Source organism: Dama dama, chromosome X (assembly GCF_033118175.1).
Source record: "Dama dama isolate Ldn47 chromosome X, ASM3311817v1, whole genome shotgun sequence".
NCBI classification, from domain to species: Eukaryota; Metazoa; Chordata; class Mammalia; order Artiodactyla; family Cervidae; genus Dama; species Dama dama.
This window is the reverse complement of record NC_083714.1, coordinates 14864407-14884370: the sequence shown is the minus strand read 5'-3', so window position 1 is coordinate 14884370 and position 19964 is coordinate 14864407. Positions and strand designations below refer to the sequence as shown.

Genomic DNA, 19964 nt, shown 5'->3' with positions numbered 1-19964 from the left:
ACTGTGAATCATTATGATGTAATCCTGAAACTTATTATTGTATATCAACTATGCCTCAATAAAAAAAGAGATTAGAGATTTCCTTTGTAGTTGGTTGCTTCTTGAGTAAGAAACCCAGAATCTACTTGACTTCTCCTTCTTCCTCATCTAGAAAATTTTCGCTTCCCCAACTTTAGTAGCTTCAATTCATGCAACCTTTAGAAATGTCTTTCATACCCATCCACTTTCCTCTGTCCCTACTGTTACAATAGCCTCCAATAGTTTTTTTTTCATACTTAAGCCTCTGTGTTCTTCAGTCCATCCTCCTGAACAATCTGTCTTATCCAAAATCTCATCATGGCATCTATTTTTCTGCTTTAGCAATTTTTATTGGCTCTCTATGGCCCACAGAGGGCTTCCCTGGTGGCTCAGTGGTAAAGAATCTGCCAGCCAATGAAGGAGATGCAGGTTCAATCCCTGGGTCAGGAAATGGCAATCCACTCTAGTATTCTTGCCTCTTGCCTGGGAAATCCCATGGACAGAGGAGCCTGGAGGACTACAGTCCATGGGGTCACAAGAGTCCGACAAGACTTAGTGACTAAACAACAACAATGTGGCCCATGGGCATGGTTTTCAAACTGTACCCCCCCAAATTCCCCTCAAGACTAGCCAAGTGGTAAAAGGGGTGGGGGAAGAAGATAGATGGAGAGATTCTAGGACCCTGTACCACATGTGTTTCAATCAGAGAAATACTTGTTTTATTCTCTATCTATTTATGCTTCCCTTGTGGCTCAGCTGGTAAAGAATCTGCCTGCAATGCGGGAAACCTGGGTTCAATCCCTGGGTTGGGAAGATTCCCTGGAGAAGGGAAAGCTACCCACTCCAGTATTCTGGCCTGGAGAATTCCATGGACTGTATAGTCATGGAGTTGCAAAGAGTTGGACAGGACTGAGAAGCTTTCACTTTCACTATGCTTCCAAGCAAGGTTTAATTTGAACCAAGGGGTCACTATAGCTGTTTGAAAACACTGGACATAGTAAAGATTCCTTCACATGGCATAGACGGTCCTCCATGATTTGGCCCCTGCCTCCCTTTCTAGTTCTCCTCTCTTCTCATCTGAGAGCCCTGCTTCCCCCACTTTCACACACATACACGTATTAGACAAAGCTCACATGCTATTCATGCCAATTAGTTCTTCATTCCTATAATAAGAAATGCTCTTTCATATCTGCCTCAAATGCTGTTCCCTTTAGTGCCTGGTGAACTTCTACTTGCCCTTTAATTTCTATTTCAAATGGCACTTCCTTTGTAAAGTCTTCTCAGTCTTTCCCAGATAGATATGGTGAACAACCACCTCAGTTTTCCAGGGACTGTCCTGGGTTTTACTACTGAAGGTTCTACGTCTCTCAATGCCAAGCAAACTGGGGTGGCAGTCACCATGGAGATAGGGTTAGCCCTCCTCTCCTTTGAGCTACTATACCCCTTTGTTTATATATCTGTTTTCATGTTCAAGGGTGAATACCTGTTACTTGTTCACAGGTCTGTTTCCCTAGACTGTGAAGGTAGGAATTGTGTCACAAGCATCTCTGGATTTTGTGGATAGTGGCTCAAAACAGGTGATCAATAAATATTTTTGTTGCTAAATGAAATGAAAACCAAAAGGTATAAATAAATCTCACTGAGATGGGAATATGACAGACTTTGCCATACGAAGTATTAAAGCTCAGAAGCTAAAGCGAATGAGTGAACATATAGGAAGATACATAGAGAATGACACCGTTTCTGAGTTGAATAGGCCTGGAATGCGGGAACTTCTGACTACCCAACTCTTCAGTGTGAGAGAAGGAAGAGAGTGCCATGAGCAATGTAGGTAAGGGGACGCCATCAAAGGGAGGGAAAACTGGAGAACACCATAACATGGTAATCTATTGTGGGCAAACCAAGAGAGCAAGTGAAGACAATTAGTTCTCTCAGGAACTGGAAACACAGAAACTTAGTCTTCTCTGACTGATCTTGAACATAGAAAGAGCTCTTGATTTTTCTTCTGCTACATCATTTAACAAGGTCTGTTTTATTCCTAAGGTGAGACAACATAGCCCCATGACCTACTGACCTTATTTATAATATTAGATAGACAACCTTTGGTCAAAAAATATTGCCTTTCTTCATTGTGATATACATATTACCTAGAAGTTTCTGGTGTTCTGGAATTCTTAATAACTTTACATCCCTTGTTAAATAACAAACAAATGTTGCAGTTTTCTATGGATCCTGATGTGCAACTAAATTTACCTAAGTACTCAGCACGACTTTACCCAGTTGGAGGAATAATTCAATTTACCTTATTGGCAATTTCCTCAGTTAAAAAAGATCAAAGCAGTCATCTTAGAAGTTACCACATTTCTCCAAAGAAGTCCCCAAACAATCCATAGGTACCCAATACATTTTCATTAAGGCAGTTTTGCAACTGGACTAACCATTTAATTAAAAAGCTTCAGTTTGTGACTCAGTTCATTTTGACAGTTTGTAAAGTTTAGGTTAGAAACAAACCAGGAGACTCACATGGAAATAAGCTAGTAACCCTGAGAGGCCCCAGCACTGATATAAAGACTCCCTTTACAAAGAGGAGAGTGGTGGAACATTTCTTTCTAAGTTGAATATTTGGAACTCAAAATACATTTTCCCGTGGAAATGGTGTTATACATAGTGAACAGGCTCCCAGACTAGCCCATAAAAATCTATTTAACAAACCATGTAACAATAAGACCAAGAGGGCTATTCATCTATATCTTAATATCTGTATAAATCCTGTTTTGTGGGAAATACTATTAGTTAGCATTTACTGAATGATTACTATTAGCTCACATGATTCATACAACAATCCCCTGAGTTATACTCGATTATGACCAATTGGCAGATGAAGAAACTGAGGATGGTAGGGTTAACATAATAACTTGCCCAACATTACACAATTAGCAATGAGGGAGTCAGTATCTGAATCCAGGAACTGTGAGCCCAGAGTCCATATGCCTGACCACTTCACGGCACCACCTCACAGAGTTCCCAACTGCTGTGATAGTGGTTGTCGTAAGCAGAGGCAGACTCTGCTTGAAGGACTCTTCAAGAGATGAGACACACTGATATAAGACCAAGTACAGAAATTTCATGGTCTAAAGGTATTGAGATCATATAGAGTCTGTTCTCTTATTACTGTGGAATTATGTTAGAGACCAATATCAAAAGATTTGAAAATAACCCACATATTTTCAAACGCAGTATGACATTTACCAAGAGAGCTCTGTGACTTAACTATTGAAAACCTCAATAAAGTTAGAAGACTGAAAAATCCTGGAGGGTGACTGCAGAGAAGAAAGCATTTAAATGAGAAAATAATGTCAAAATGAGAAATTAATATCAAAGATACTTTAAAAACTCTCATGTATTTGTAAATTAAATTTCCATTTTTAAATGAGGGCTATATCTAAGAAGCCATGGTCTTATGTCCCTGGATATGTTTCAGAATCTCCTAGTTTACAGTCTATAGGAACTTGAATAGAATTTGTATCCTACTGTTGTGTGAAAATTGTATAAATCTTAATTATGTCAAATTGGTTCATGGTGCTTTTCGGGTCTACTATATTCTTCTACTTCTCTGTACATTCATTCTATTAATTTCTGAGAGCCTGATATTGAAACTTCAACTAAAAAAAAAGAGAGATGAGACACACTGAGCATTTATAACTCCACCTCTACCTTTAACAAAGGAGATGGACCCTTTTGAGGTCAATCGTTTTACAATTAAACTTGGAAATGGGGACAAAAGGCCCCGTTAGGTTTCCTATTGTATTCACCAGTATCTGTATATATGTTGAGTGTTTATAAGCAGTGTGTCTTCTGGTTGTTGCCTATAACCTACTTATGTCCCGATTCCTTTCAACTACCTTTGAGTGTTTTATAGGAGAGATTTGGCAACAAGTGACTTGACACCTTATGACTTAGAGGTTACTTTTGACCTGGGATTTCAGAGGTTAAAGGCCAGAGTGTATTACTGCCTCTGATGCATTTATGGATTTCATTAAAGGCCCTGACATTTCTAAGAAGAGAGTAAATGTGGCCAAATCTACAAAAAAGTTGTTATAACTAATGTTGTATTCCCTGTTTTGACTTATTCAACCCAACAGTTCAGTGTGATAACTGAATAAGCACTGTGCTCTAATTTAGTTCCTGACTTGTCTTGTATAGTAGGTCTCATCTGTCACTAAATTATACATGGTGGGGGGCTCTGCTGTTATTGTTTAATCCTTAAAAAGTCATTAAAAATTGAGCTATTACAGATCTATTCCCTTATTGGTTGATGGTAAAAGGTAATTAGGTACCACCAACAGAGGTGTTGAACTACCTTTAGAGTGCTCCTTTCAAGCATAAAAACCTGGCTATTGCCAGAAAATAAAGACCAGATGACTCCAACAATGTACATGCTCATTTTAATCTCTCAGGATTAATAGTGTTTGTCAAGAAATGTGGAGCAGGCTATGTGTGCTCAGGGAGACACCCTGGGCAGCCCAGGAAGCACCCAAGCTTGAGAATCACAAGGGGTTTGGAAGTAGAGGAGGGATAGGCATAGAGATAGAAAAGCAGGAAAGCAAAATGGGGCAGGAGGTAGAGGAGAAAAGCTGTAAGCAGCAGAGGTAGCAGAACACAGGGCAAGGACTAGGGCCAAAGGATCATGGGAAGAGAAGGTGGCTGGTGGAGTGACAAGGAAGAGAAATGAAGATAAAGGCTCCACAATTCAGGGAGGTCAAGGGGACCTGATCCTAGGATCCATTCTGCTACCTCCCCATTTCTCTGGTCCTTCTCCCATAAAACTTCTCAAAACATCATCTAACATGTGGTCTGTTGACTTCCTCATCTCCCATTTTCTCTTCAACCCACACCTAGTTTCTAGTTTCAAAGTACTGTTTACCATTATATGTTTATTCCGGTCTCATTTCAGAACACTGGAGCAGGAAGGTACTAAGTCCCTGATTCTTTGGGGCTTTTCCAAATTAGCATGTTAGAATCAAAAACCAGCTGGACTGTGATATGATCTGTGAAACATGCATTACTGCTTACGTAAACTGGCTGCAACTTCTGTTTTATATGTAGTTCATCAGCTGAACAGCTCTGTACACAATAACACGCACATCTTCTCAGTACAAGCCAGTGTAGAAAATGGGTCCCTGCAACAGCTTTATCACTGTTGTGCTCTTCCCTGGCTTCTTACCCAGCCCCACATGCAGCATGTTTCATTTGCATCACGATCGAGTGTCTTTCTTGGTAGGGAAATGGGGTTCTTTCCACTCTATGGAATACAGACTTAGTCGGGAGATAATGAGAGAGATGTCTCCAAACAGCTTTCTTTGTTTCTTTCTTTCTTTTTGGCTGTGCCACTCATCAAGTGGGATCTTAGTTCCCCAGCCAAGGATCAAACCCACACCCATTGCATTGGAAGCATGAAGTCTTTCTTAACCACTGGACCACCAGGGAAGTCCCTCCACTCAAGATGTCTGAAGATCACAACTCTAGAAGCCCTTCTACAGACAGTGCATACTCAAACCTGGGCCCTCCTGGCACTCATGGGAGGCTGGAGCATATCTACAGCCTAAGAAAACAGAATCAGAGACAGAGACCCATGGGTTTCCCCCTTTATTTAACTAAATTTCATGTGGAAGCCTGATACAGAAAACAAGTTAATGAGGGAACTATTTTGGTGGACTTGAGAACCACATGACCTCCCCATTGGGCCCCAAGGACCTCCATGGAATTCTAGGAGTCCATGGAATTCACAGAGTTCACGGGTAACCAGTAATCTTGTCAAATTCCACTTGTTTGAAGCAAAAAGAAATGAGGCCCAGCAAGAAGTAATCTATGCAAGATCATGGGGCTCCTGATGGGTAGACCTGGGAACAGAATTTACTCTTCAACTCACATGATAAAGGAATCTGGGAACAGAATTTACTCTTCAATTCACATGATAAAGGAATATCAGTCCTGGCCAACAATAAGTCCCTGGTTACCACATTTGTAATCTCTCTTTGCCTCATCTTTGCCTAGTCAGAGTCTCAGACTTTTGTTTGCTGTGGAATCAGTTTCTCCTTTGGCTGTCTTCTGGATCATAAATCACTGGTTTGAACTGTCTGCTTCTGAATTACAATCTAAATGAGACTTGCAGCTTTCCTATGGCTAGGTCCCATTTTCCTATGTTAAATTCCTGACAACCAATGAGTCTTAAGAGCTATCTATGTTTTGACAGGCAATATTTTTCTGATTAAAAAGAGACTCTGTTACTGTTCTATAATTATTTTAGTTGCCGTTATCCCAACTCGCCCCTCCTTTTAGGCATAGGTTTACCCTCAAAGTAGGTGGAGTGTCAACAAACCATCAATAAAGCTTGCTGTTCCATAGAGGCTTATGGAAAAAGAAGGGAATGCTCCCAGCTCTTCCTGAAATACATTCAAAACAATATTGACAGAGTGCTAGCAAAGTACGCTTGCTTCTCTGGCACTCAGGAAGTTTATATTTGACTTTAATTCCATCAAACCCAGACATTCCAGTCCACAACACAGGTTCCAGTGGTTGGAGGGAGCTCAAAGCACTTTGGCCCTTAGTTGCTGCTTTTTAGTGCTAGAGATTCTATTCTGCTTAATTCTCTTCTCTAGGCATATAAGCTAACCACAATTCCCCTAGTTCTATAATAAAAAAGAAGAAACTAACACTTGTGCAGTGTTTCAAGTGTGGGGATGGGGGAGTAGGGAGCCTCTTCCTGTAGACAACAGGTCTCAATTGATACTTCTTCCCACCCTTCTCTCTCACCATACAGGTTATACACTCCTAATTATGAGCAGTCAGACTGATGGCTTTATTATCACCAATACATGTGATGTACACAACAGCTATCAGGTGGTAATGAAGGACTCTATTTATAGGAGAAGCAAAACTGAAAAAGAAATTGGCATAGCAAGGAGGTATATGCTGAACTAATGTTATTTCTTTTTTGATAGCATTGCTGGAAACAGTAAATCAAAGAATGCCAGAATGTGCCAGGATTTTGACAAAGTAATTCATGATGTCTTTTTTAGATGAAAAGGAGAAATGTGCCCAGAATAAGAGCATGCTCTTTTCTGGTTGAACAACCAGGCTCAAAGAGGGCTGATGAAGAATGGTTTTTTCTGTTTAGACAGGGTTCTACAAAGGGCTAGACACAGAGCTTTGTATTGCTATTTGCTCTAGTCCTTGGTGTAAAAACCTGACCTCATTGGTTCTTGAAGCTTCACAGGGATTCCGATGTACAATCAAGGAGGAGAACCACTGGTATAAGATAGGTGGATCCCATACTCTCCTAAATACTGTTTTTAGCCTTCAGATATCTCTTTTTGATACTGATCATTGTCTTCCAAAGATCCAGTGTTTGATATGGCTTCACAGTTGCTTAAAGCAAGGGTAGAAAGAGAACACCTAAAGTTCATCTCAAGTAGGATAAAGGTCTGGAAAGTTACACAGAAACGGGGTTCCACCCACAGGGTCCAGTAGGATCCTCCACTGGATATCACTGAAACGTTTCACAGACACCAAAATCCCTCAAACCCATTGACAAGAACAGCCCCATTATGTGGAATGCCAAGTTAATAGAGGCACTCTCTTAGTGCTGAGGAAAAAACAACAACAACAAACCAAAGATTTATTTTATGGAAATGATTGTGCCTCCTTATTTAGAATCAGGTCATTATAATCATAGGTTTATAAAAAGATATCTTCAAACGAACACACAAGTTGGGGAGAGGAGCAGTATACCAACATTTGATTTGCATATCCACAGAGAAAGTTTGAATTTGACTTCAGTCACTTTGGTGAACAGAAAGAACAAGGCACTTTATTATTGGAGGCTGCACCAAAAATGGCTGTGGGTCACAGAACAACACATTCAAGGCCAATTTCGTTGAGTGCACAGACTTCAGGCAGTGAGGAACTTGTCTCCTCTCTGTCTCTGAAAGAGTACCAACCTTATAACATTGGTACAGTTAACAACTCTTTAACCTTTAAAAGCCCTTTTATGAGCAAATTAGGTCAATTAGTACAGAGCAATTTACTTTAAAAAAAATCCCAACTGCTTTAAAACTAGGGAGGAAACGTAGCTAATTCCTTGCATCAGTGATATGTTAACAGGCAATATTCCAAGAGGGTTTGCTCAGTTCCAACTGACACAACAGAGACACACATACACACACAAGCCACAGCAAAATGCCAACAGCCTTTGAATGTATAGTCCCAGCAGTAACTTCTGCTCCTCAGTGTAACCCGTTCATGGTAATTTATACTGAACCGTGTGGGACCTTCCACTCTTCAGGAGGATGCTACTGTGGAAGGGAAGTGCTTGGGGGGAGTGGGGAATCCAATCTCCCTTCATGAATGGGTAAAAAGTATTCTAAGCATCTGTTCTGTTTCCTTTCTCACTTTTCGATTGATATATAAATCTCTTTCTCCCTTTCCTTACAATGAGTTAGACACTGCGCTAGGTGTTCACATGCATGATTTCATTTAGATTTCATACTAACTCTGCAAGAGAGATATTGTCCCCAATTACACACAGGAAACAGGGCATATAGAGGTTTTGGGTCACCTGCTGAAGGTCACAGAGCTGGCAGGTTGTGGAACCAGGACTTACCCAAATCTGCCTGACTCCATAGGCCAAATGCTTTTCATATTAAAATGTTAGACTTCACTCTACCACTCTGTCTCACTTCCACTTCCTTCCTTTTGTTCATCTTCAAAGCCTAAAGTGGTATACAGGTGGTAGTCTTGGAAGGATGTTAAAGAAAGAAGGACTAAGCCAGCTCTGCCATTTTCTATTTCTCCACACATGCTCTGGTCACCAGAATTCAAGAAAACACAGGCTTCCAACAAGGTCATGGTATGTGTTTTTCTGTCCAACCTCTCCAGCATTTCAGTGACTATATTTTTCAAATCCCAAATAAGGGCATATAGCCAGGGATACTGGATTATATTTAAGAGAACAGGAGGACAACATATTCAAAATCAAAACTTAAAAAGTCCTTGTGGCCCCTGGCAAACAAATAGAGGGCTGCCTCCATACAGACTTGATTGAGTCACAGGAGGTTGATCACACACGGAGAATAATGAGCATAGTTACAGTAAATCCTTATCAGTGGAATTCAACAGGGTGGTCTTTCTGACAGATCTTTTTGTTATAGCTGTAATGTAGGCTTCCTGAACCTGTGGCTTGTTAATCTACAAGTACTTGTTTAGATACAAGGCTTCGGATCCTAAGAGACAAGCTGTTAATTATTAGCTCTAATCCCAGGCTAGAAGATGCCCATAAAGATTACAACTTGTTTCCTTTTTTCTAACAATTAACAGCCTTGCTGAAGAACGATCAACTGTACTTGGGGAACTGAAGAACGTAATAAATACATTACTGAGGCCAACTGCTTTACAGAGCCATTTATTTAATCCTGAAATTTTGCAAGCTGTAAATTACTCATTAGAAGGCAGAAAGCAAAATAGCCATAATCTTAGTTTAGTGCCTCCAAACTCTGAAGACTTAGAGGAGGAAATCCATGGAAACAAGAGGCCTGGTGTGTTCTTTCACTGCTACTTGTTAAAGGGCAAAGGTGGTTAGACAATAAGGACAAGCCCATGTAATTATCCATAGGTCAGGGGTGGGTTTGATTAAGTTCCTGGAGGACTGACCCACAAACAGTGGGAAAATGCCCCTTCTTTTTCCACTCAGCCCTGCAGGCAGCTAATCACTCTGCATGTCTCACTTCCAGATTGTTTCATGAGCCCAGAGCAATAGCCCATAGCAGTCATTAGGGCACTCATTCCTATCTGTTATTTTCTAATCAGTGCTGGGTCTAAGACAAGAGGCCAACTAGCAGAGAAGAATTAGGAAGGGGCAAAGGGGACACTGTCCCCCTCTCCATACACAGGGAATGCAGCTCCCAATTACAAACTGCTCCATTTCAAAATAACTAGATAATTAGTCTGTAAGTTTCTTTACATGTACCGAAAGCCACATATATTTGGCTTACATATGGATTTTATAAGCTGAACGTGTGAACGCTTAACCATGTACTAAGGGCAGTGATTTTTATATACTAATGGTAAAATTCAATTTTGGACTCCTAGTTGTAAGGAAGCCAACAATATGCAAGATGTCTTTGGCACTGGCACTCTGCATAGGACTTGAGATTAAAATTTGAATTGGTACATGTTTCCTTTTCTTAATAGTGTGATGCCCTTTATATATATAACACAGCTTCTGACTTACCTTTAGGCTTTATTCAACAAAACAGCTCCTGGCTCACTTCTGCACTGAGCAAGCATTTCTTTCATGTTCCTTTGCCTTTCTCTGAATGGGTGTTAGGCTCCAAAATGGAGCTTTTCTCTTCATAGAAGTAACCAGACCACATAAGGATCTAACCTCTGATTTTGCAGTAGCAAACTGAGTTATCCAACATAAACAATTTCCATTCATTTTTAACTTGACAGTCTAATTAAGTTTGTGATTTTGCCAGGCTGGTACTGTGTCTATCTTGTGCTCTATTCAATATCCACCAAGCTGCTGTGGCTCAATAAATCATTACTGATAATGAAACAAAATCTAATTTAAAAAATTTCAGCTGTTCTGGAAATGCATTTATTTACTTTGCTAAAAGTAAGTGTTTCCTATATAGATCATTTAACTGTGACATGTGATAAAAATACTGTTTTCTTCCCACATCTTGCTTTTAAAAAAAGCTATATATTTTTTTGACAGCAGAAAATTGTGCTACAGAATTTTAAAGACCCCTGACATTAGAAATAGTGTTATCAAAGCATTTGAAAAAACTGTTGAGACATCTTAAGAGAAACAGAAAATAAATAACTCAGTAATTTTGAAAATTACAATTTGGAGCTTCTATGTCACTTGTCCCATCAAAGAGCCCATTCTGGTGACTTTTAGTGGAGACAAGAAATGACATTTGGCTTTTTCCCCTTCCCTGGGGATGAAGGACTTGAGTTTTCTTTTTACTTACCCTGAGTGGATTTTCATTAAGGTAAGGGGGTTCGCCTTCTACCATTTCAATTGCCATAATTCCCAGAGACCAGATATCAACTTTCGGACCATAAGCTTTTCGAGTCACCACCTCGGGTGCCATCCAATAGGGAGTTCCCACCATCGTGCTTCGTTTACTTTGCTCAGGGGTGATCTGGGCACAGAACCCAAAATCAGCTGCAGAGAACAAAAGTCAGTTAACATCAGCTCAACTTATTTTTCTTTTACGAGAGGTCACTTTCAGATACGGTTGTACCTTCCTTTAGACACTGAGCTTCTGCAACTGCCTCACTCATATCCTTTTGTTATCCGATCTCTCAGCTGCTCCAGACTTTAAACTAGTCTGAAGTAACTGAGTGATATCATTTTTACTAGACCTCAATCCTGGTTCCCTCCCCATATTGTTCCCTCTAACTTATAGAATCTTTCTTTTATTTTTAATCTTAAGATGTTATTATGTTTTAGTATTATTTTTGACTATTATAGTATAATTATATATTACAGATTAGGTATTTGTCATCCAGCAGATAGAAACCACTAGATATTCTTAACTATTAACCCTCCCCAAATCTGGTCACAATACAGGAATACAATGTGAAAAAAAATGCTTCACCTCAAACTGGCCTCTAAATGCCTTCAAACCCTCACTCTCAAGAGCCCTTTTCTTCTCAAGATAGACAGTAAAAAAGCATAAATCCCCTGACACTCTCTCACATGCCATCTGAACCATAATACCTACTCAATTTGACAGAGCCATCCATCCCAAGGAGAATATTGTCACTCTTTATGTCTCTGTGGATCACTTGGTTTGAGTGCAAGAAATCCAAAGCTTGGAGGCACTATTGCATCAGGAAGAAAAAAGTTCTAGTTATATCACAAAATGTTTTTAAAAATGTGTTTCATTTCTAGATAAATTTTGGGCAAGGGTACAAGCTTAAGTTGTCAGGTGAAATAAATTAAATGTTTCAAAGCCATTTTGAAATCATGTTACCATTTACATCAGTGATGCAACTTAGCATTATACATATGAAAGCTCCTGAATCAGACTTGGCCACAAAAAGTGATGGTGTGGTAAGTAGCACTACATTGTTAATACAGTTGAATGAACCAATTACTATAATCATACTTGGATCTACTTGTCTGAAGGATATGGATTCGGCTTGATCTGTTACAGATATAGTAAGCATATGCATCTGGGATATGATTAGATTTAGAAGGTCTGGAGTGGGACCTAGGAATCTGCATTTAAAACTAGTGCCCCAAGCTAGTTCTGATGGACAGATAGCCAGGTTCAGGAACCACTTCTAGGCTCTGAAGTAACTATAAGTACTAGTTTGGAAATGGCTTTGTGTTGTAATACTAAAAGATGAAACCACAGGCTAAAGGCTGAAGAATCCCCTGAATATTTTAAGTTTGATTTATTGTATGAATAGAAAATATATGAATTTGGTGGATATGTGTACATATTTGGGGAGGAAGAAATGGGAATGAGAGGACAGCAGAAGGAGGAAATTTAAGTGAATAACTTAAAAAATAATGAAAGGCTAGCTGACATTATTTGGCTTTGTTTTACTATCACTGATTTTCAAGTTTCAGTGGGTCAGAGTTCCTACTTGTGTCTATAGAAAACTTCAATGAATAGAGGGTAGAGGGTAATGCTCAAGATAAGACTCCAATGAGGAGTGTTTTTTTTTTTAAATATTGAGAAAATTAATATATCAAAATATCCTAAGTTTAGTTTGAAACTGGGGATATGTCACTGTTATTAGAAAACAGGCAGACACTCAGACCCATTGGAGGGGTCTGAGGGAGTTTCAAGATTGTACTGTGAAAGCAACTACTTTCTGGACTGAGGGAGGACCTCGTGTAAGCTGCCTTCCAGAAAATGATGGGGTTATAATGTGATCCGTATATGTACATGGCTTATATTGCATAGACAAGGCAAAATAACTATCATATAAAAATTCCTCCCAACCAGGAAGAAGTTCCATGTCAACATTACTGACTTCCATATTCACCAAGACTCCATTAAGCAGGCTTAGATATGGTACCCTGTGAATGGTATAATAGAATTCAGAAAGATCCATCACAAAGCAACTAAAATAAACAAGGAGCTGGGGAGAGAGGGTTAGGATTTAAATTGTTGTTAGGATCTTCAATTGTTTTTTAGTATAAAAGATGCGCTATTGATACTTTGACGTTATAAACAGTTTGAATAATCAAAGATAAAAAACTGCCAATGTGGGTGTTCTCATCAGTCAAAAATGTTCTATTTTCTTACCTCTCTGCAGACAGCTGCTATCTGTCCTTCATCCATACAGGTCTCTGTGACCACATCAGTCAAAGAGCCACCAGCCAAGTATTCCATGACTACCCACAGTTCATCACCCACTAAGTAGCTACAACAAGAGAGGAAAAAGACATTGACTCTGGCCTAAGGAAGTGGAGACCCTTCTATATTTCCATTAAGAAGGCAATGTGCAGTCAGTCTCTGCATTTGGTCATGTTATATAACAAGAGGAAAATATCAGTTATGCTTATGAGACACTTCCTTTATCTTAGAAGAGAATATGCATGGAAATCAAAGGATCATGAGATGAAAGTGCACCATGGAAGGAAGGAAAAGAGCAAGGAAGTCTTTGGTGACTGACTACTGTCAGTCATTCCACTATAGAAAGCTAATTTCAATGAACAGGATTGGTGAATAGCCCTTTTGGATCATTCAAGCCATAGTGTTGACCTCCTGGACTGAACTGCCCCATGACACAATTTTATAGGATAATGTACTCACATCTCAGCATTATTTTTGATGCTACTCAATTAATTACTGAAATCTTCAGATATTCACCGAATCAAAGAGAATCAAAGAATCATGTTGATGTATGGGAGAAACCAATATAATATTGTAATCCTTTATTGGATTACAATCCTTTACAATCCACAGTATTGTAATTTTTAATCCTTTGATTAAAGTAAATAAATTTTTAAAAAGAGAATCAAAAAGATTCAAGTTGGCAATGGATTTACTGCACTGAAGTCTCAGTTCTGATAGAAGTCGGTTATCACATGCCCATTATCTTTAAGTAGGTATTGAGGAGCACCTCCCACAAGATCAAGTATGGGAAGGCAGGTCACCAGAGCAAATTCAAACCCCTGGGATAATCTGAAGGCATTTTAACAGTATGATCAGGTCTGTCTTTCCCCCTGTTTAGCAAGAGAGAGGCATTACAATGAATGGAACAATCCCAACAATCCTATCCTGCTCCCAGCTTGACGTCAGTATGAAGCAAGACTTTCTATCCAGTGGTGTTCAAGCTGCAGTGCCCATAAGATTCACTCAGGAAGCTTGTTCAAAAGGAAAATTCTCATTAAAATTCTCATTTCACAAAAATGAAATACCTCAGTAGTTATGGAGAATGGCCTAGAAATCTGCATTTTTTACAAATGCAGTTTTTACAAAATTACAAAAGCAGAGAAAAGTGACTCTGCTGCAGTTGGCCCCTAAATGACACTTGTTTTGGCCCCTCTTCTGCCTCCTTTCTGTACCACTGGTCCACCTGGTATAAAACACAGAAAGCGAGATCTTAAGCTCACTGAGGTTGTAGACTTGGTCTTATTTCCTTTGTATCAACCCAGAGTACATAGCACAGTGGTGCTAAACAAACACATTGAAATTGAATGAGACAGATATTAAATCACAAGTAAAGAGTTAGTGCTGTTTTTAAACACCTATTAATAACACACTGCTAACATAACTGATGAAAGAGACATTAATTACCTGGTCTAGGAAAAAGGTTTGAGATTAAAGTCTCAATTCCCTAGACCTCACTGTCAGTTCATCACAAAGCACCCATTAAAGCAGGGCCATTGTAGTCTGTCTTCTTTACTTAGATAGCCAGAGACTGCATTGGCTCCAAACACTTGATTAAATGTTTAAAACACCACAGCTCTCTACTATATGCCATAGTCTGTTTCCTGGCAATACAGAACCACAGTCTTCAAAAGAAAATTACACAAACTGCTCATGTTTAGAAGCAACACCATAAAATGTGTCTTCAAATGTTTAATGGGCGGACAAAGATAAGTGGGTACAAGTTTAGCAATAGAGCTGATGCTGTTTTGTAGCATTTGAAAGATATTTGCAGAATGGATGCTAAATGAATAGATCCTAAATAATTGACCATGAAAATTATATCCCATAAAGAAAACAAGTATATGATGAAAAAAAACTTACCTATCTAAATAATTAACAATATTGGGGTTCTTATTTTCCCTCATGACCAGAATTTCATTAATAATTAATTCCTTTTTGGGCTGCTGTTGAAGGTTCATCTGCTTTATGGCCACCTGAATCATGATTAAAAGATAAGAATGAATTACCATCATTAGACTAAACACAAGCATCCATATTTTTCAGCAACAGAGTCAGACATACAAATTATTTATCTTACTAGGATTTTTCTTAATGCCACAAACCCATGCTCCTTTTCTTTGGTCAATCATGAATTCATCACTCACAGCAGATACTTTGGACATCAATGACGGAAACTTATGTCAACCCAGTGCTACCCATTTTGTCAGGCACAAATGCCATCAAAGAAGAATTCTGATCAATACGAATAAAGGAAAGTAAAAGTCAGAAATGAATGTTAATGCTTACCTCTTGTCCTGTGGCAATGTCCAGCGCTGTATAAACAGTACCTGAGGCCCTGTGAAGGCAAAAGTTATCAAATGAATAAGCAATTGAAGTGTTATCAGTATATTTTATTTGGAATAATATGTAACTATTTTCAGGAGAGGGAAATCAGAAAACTCAAGATTAAAGGATGAAGTACAAAAGGAACAACCATTTTGTATAGTAATTGCTTCCCAAACTATCACAATGTATCTCTATTGGTGGGTCAGAAACTCTAATCAGATGTTATGCGTGCCATGGAACTATGCCATGGAACTAGGCAGTCATGAATTGAGCAAAATGGCCTTGTTCCTTCTAGGAAACTCCTGGAATATTTTTAATACTCCTTGAAAGTTGCACAACCAATACTGCAGTCCTCGATTAAATACTTTAGGAAAGATTATATCATCTTTTGCTTAGACAACTGTAAATTAATCTTTGCTTTTAACATATGGACAGACTGGCTTTTTCATATATTTCTAATTTTTAAGAACATCTTCATCTAACAAATCAATCATTCCCAACGCTGTAATTACCTATATTATCAACATATGGAGGAATAACAACATGGCTTTACTCTTAAGCCTTTTTTCCTTTTTGTTAAACTTCTCAGTAGCTTCTACTTTTAGGTTTCACTCCAGCCCACTATCTTTTAAAGTCTATCATTCCTTAAGTCTTAGTAGTACTTATGCTTCTATTCTAACTTCAGTTATAGGGTTCCCTTGCTTTGAAAATAGAAATTGTCTAGTAAAGCTGTATGCAGGGGAACTTTCTGTGAAACACACATGCATTCTGAACCACCTCCCTACTGCCATCCCCAAGAAAAAAGAAAAGCTTAGTCAATTTCATTGACATGTTTGTGGTGAATAAAGGAATGAGGATAGAGGTCCGTTCAATGGCTAAGCAGGTACTATAATGCCGCAATTTTATGATTTAAACTCTCTGGTAACTGCTGTTTCTCCTCTGCTTTCTGGTTATCTCCCTGGCTGTTTTGGTTTGTGACTCTAGGAATTCTTTCCTTATGTTATCTATTTCCTTTTTTTCCTCTCCCTTCCTCTCCGTGGATCAGCCAAACTATTTCTGACAGGCATAAGAAGTTAACATTACCTGTTCCTAGGGAATAAAATAGGTGGTGTAGTAGAAGGAATATTTGCTAACCGAGATCTGAGTTTTACTATCTGCCCTAACAAACTATATGATCTTAGGCTAGTCATTTCCCCTTTCTGAGTTTCAGTCCTCTCACTCAGAAGATGGTGATCACAATTGTTATTGTAAACATATAATATATAATATATTGAGCATGTTGTGTTCTACACTAAGAATTTGATATAAATTATCTTGTGCAATCCTTACCATGTTTCTGTAAGGCAAGTGCTTTTACCCCCATGTTACAGATGAAAAGCCTGAGGCTGGGAGAGGTTAAGTAACCTGCCCAAGGTTATACCGTTTACAGTCCAAGGCCATCTGACTCCCTGACCTACAAAATACAGGAAAGGGGCCATCTCATTACTAAGGTTCTTTTATTCCATGATCTAGAATCCAAGGACTCTACTGCCCTCCTCACTCGGTGAGGATATTTAAATAGCCATTGGAATGAGACTGAAAAAGCACACTTGACTAATAGATTCTACCTAAATTTGGTTATTTCAGACATTCCTCAGGATCAAGGGTTTTATTAAATCTGTCTCAATTTCATGTTTGAGTCACTGGGTGCAGAGCACATAGTTGGCGCTCAAGAAGTATTTGTTCAATGAACAAATTAATAAAAGTCTTTTCAAGGAAACATGTAATTGCAATAAAACCATTCCTTTCTGTGAAGGAAAGATTTCTTCTACTTAAATCTATGGAAAACACTTCTTTCTTGGAATAAGCTATCAGACATTTCCAATTTTCAGGGGCCAGTTTGTGATTTGTCCTTCTGAACTCAGAATTGCCTGGGTTCAAAGGAATAGATCATCTCAACCTGGTGTGTATTTCAGCTGCATAAGCCCTGAGCAATTACTTAAATCTATTTGCAGAGTGAGAGTGACTCAAACATGCCTTTACTTGGTTTATTCCTATATCCTCAGGCAACTTGCACAGCTCCTTCAGAGGCAAAAAAGTGATGACGTCTGCAAAATGAGCATCTATCTCATAGCGCTACAGAGAACAGAATGGCACAATCTATAAAAACATTCAGCTCTGTGCCCAGATCAGAGGTGACACTGAATCGGTAACTGCTATGCTTTTATTTCTTCTTTATATTGGAGTATAGTTGATTTACAATGTCGTGTTAGTTTCAGGTGTACAGCAAAGTGAATCAGTTATACATATACAAATATCTACTCTTTTTCAGATTCTTTTCCCATATAGGTTATTACAGAATACTGAGTAGAGTTCCCTGAGTTGGGTCCTTGTTGATTATCTGTTTTTATATACAGTATTGTGTATATGTTAATTCCAAACTCCTAAAGGTGGGGGATGGTAGCTGTTATTATTATCATTTATTGCTGCTATTGCTGTTATTGGTTTTATTCACTGAGTCATTACTTAGACCTTCCCAATCTCCCAGCCAAAGCACCCTTGCTAGTGTCTGCCCCTAAATTCAGAAAGGACAAAGGACAAAGGCGACCTATTTGAACACTTTTTAGAGCTCCCTCATCTGTTTTTTTCTCCCTTAGGAAAGTGGTTTTGCCTTTTTCTTTAAGTTTGGAATGTCTGTCAAATGAAGTCTCATGGATAAACCCTCAATATAAAATGGGAGGGTTAAACTATAAATGGGAGGGTTAAACTGCTCAAGTTAAACTAAGGGAGGTTATGTGACACAGGGGGCTGAACCCAGTGCTCTGTGACAACCTAGAGGGGTGGGATAAGGAGGGAGGTGGGAGGGGGGCTCAGGAGGGAAGGGACATATGTATACCTATGGCTGATTCATGTTGATGTATAGCAGGAACAAACACAATACTGTAAAGCAATTATCCTCCAATAAAAGAAAGCTAGGGAGAGAGGCCCCATATTCTTGTCCAAGTGGCCTTCCCCTTATTCACTGCTCTGCCCCCACCCCCAAGTCCATTTCCACTGTCCTAGGAGCTAAAATTGCAACTGACTTAGAATACAAGGGGGATTAGTCATTAGCATCTTCCAGAGCTCTATCTTTCAAATCCTTGACCTTTGCTTTCCCTATCTCCCTCAGCATTTCATTGTCTTAAAATTGTTAAGAGTACTAACCCTGGAAGCCCAATAGCCAGGGTTTTATGGCATTCTGTGGTATAGTATTGCCACAAATCCCTACTCCACAGAAGTTTAAAGACCCTAAAACTCTAGAACATGAGTTATTAACTCAAAGATGAGACTTTTCCCTCATTTCCCCTCCCCCACCTTATTGCATATATGCCACTGTCCGGGGGCAGCCATTTTCTCCTTCCTTCCAACTCTGTTCCCAGTCTTAAAATGGGGTTAGCCTCCTCTACCCAACTTCTCACCCCTCTAGGCCCACACCAACATGTTGTTAGGCATTCAGAATTCATTGCTCTCACCAATAAGTTATTGATCGGCCCAACATTCAACCTTTGTAGAATTCTCAACACAAATGCACAAACTCAGGTACTAATCTTCAGAGTAAAGATTGATGCCTGGTCTCCAGCTACATTTCAGCACTCCCAGTACTTCTCCACCCTTCAGTTCTGATGCCTTTCCATATTTCAGCAGCTTAATATCCAACTGTTAAATGTGAATCTCTCTCTTTCTCTTATTCACCTACTACAGCACTATCTCTGTCCACTGATGGGTTAAGGACAGTAGGCCTCATCTCCATCAACTCAAACCTTCTGGGGTTCAAATCCTCCACACAATTCCTAGTTGTGTGATACCAGGTAAATCATTTAACCTCTTTGTGGCTCAGGATTAAAGGAAGATTAAATGTGCACACTGTTTAAAACCAGTTCTGGCATATAATATTAATAATTGTCCAATAAATAACAATATTAGTAATAATGATAATCATTATTTGGTTGACCGCTATCTAATATATCCATTAAGTTTCCAAATTATAATCTGTGGATCACTAGAAATTTTTTTAAGTATCTAGAATTTTCCAAGATATCTTGGTGTTTCAAATTCATAAGAGAAATTTGATACTTACCTAAGATGAAGTTAATTAAAATATCACATACATTTCCTTTTAGTGAGAATTACATCAACTTGTGATTGCATGTCTCATGCTGATCAAATGCTCTA

The 19964-nt window shown here is 39.0% G+C and overlaps 1 protein-coding gene across 4 annotated transcripts in view; it reads right to left on the bottom strand.

Annotated features, from left to right (window-relative positions):
• PAK3 (p21 (RAC1) activated kinase 3) overlaps window positions 1–19964 on the bottom strand; it is a 127788-nt gene that overhangs the window by 14396 nt on the left and 93428 nt on the right. For all 4 annotated transcript variants that reach the window (XM_061137883.1, XM_061137881.1, XM_061137880.1 and 1 more), the window contains 5 exons: window positions 15735–15783; window positions 15309–15421; window positions 13356–13473; window positions 11814–11913; window positions 11055–11251 (listed from right to left, as the gene is read on the bottom strand). In XM_061137883.1, the coding sequence (XP_060993866.1) occupies window positions 11055–11251; window positions 11814–11913; window positions 13356–13473; window positions 15309–15421; window positions 15735–15783 (577 nt within the window). The remainder of the gene's footprint in view (window positions 1–11054; window positions 11252–11813; window positions 11914–13355; window positions 13474–15308; window positions 15422–15734; window positions 15784–19964) is intronic.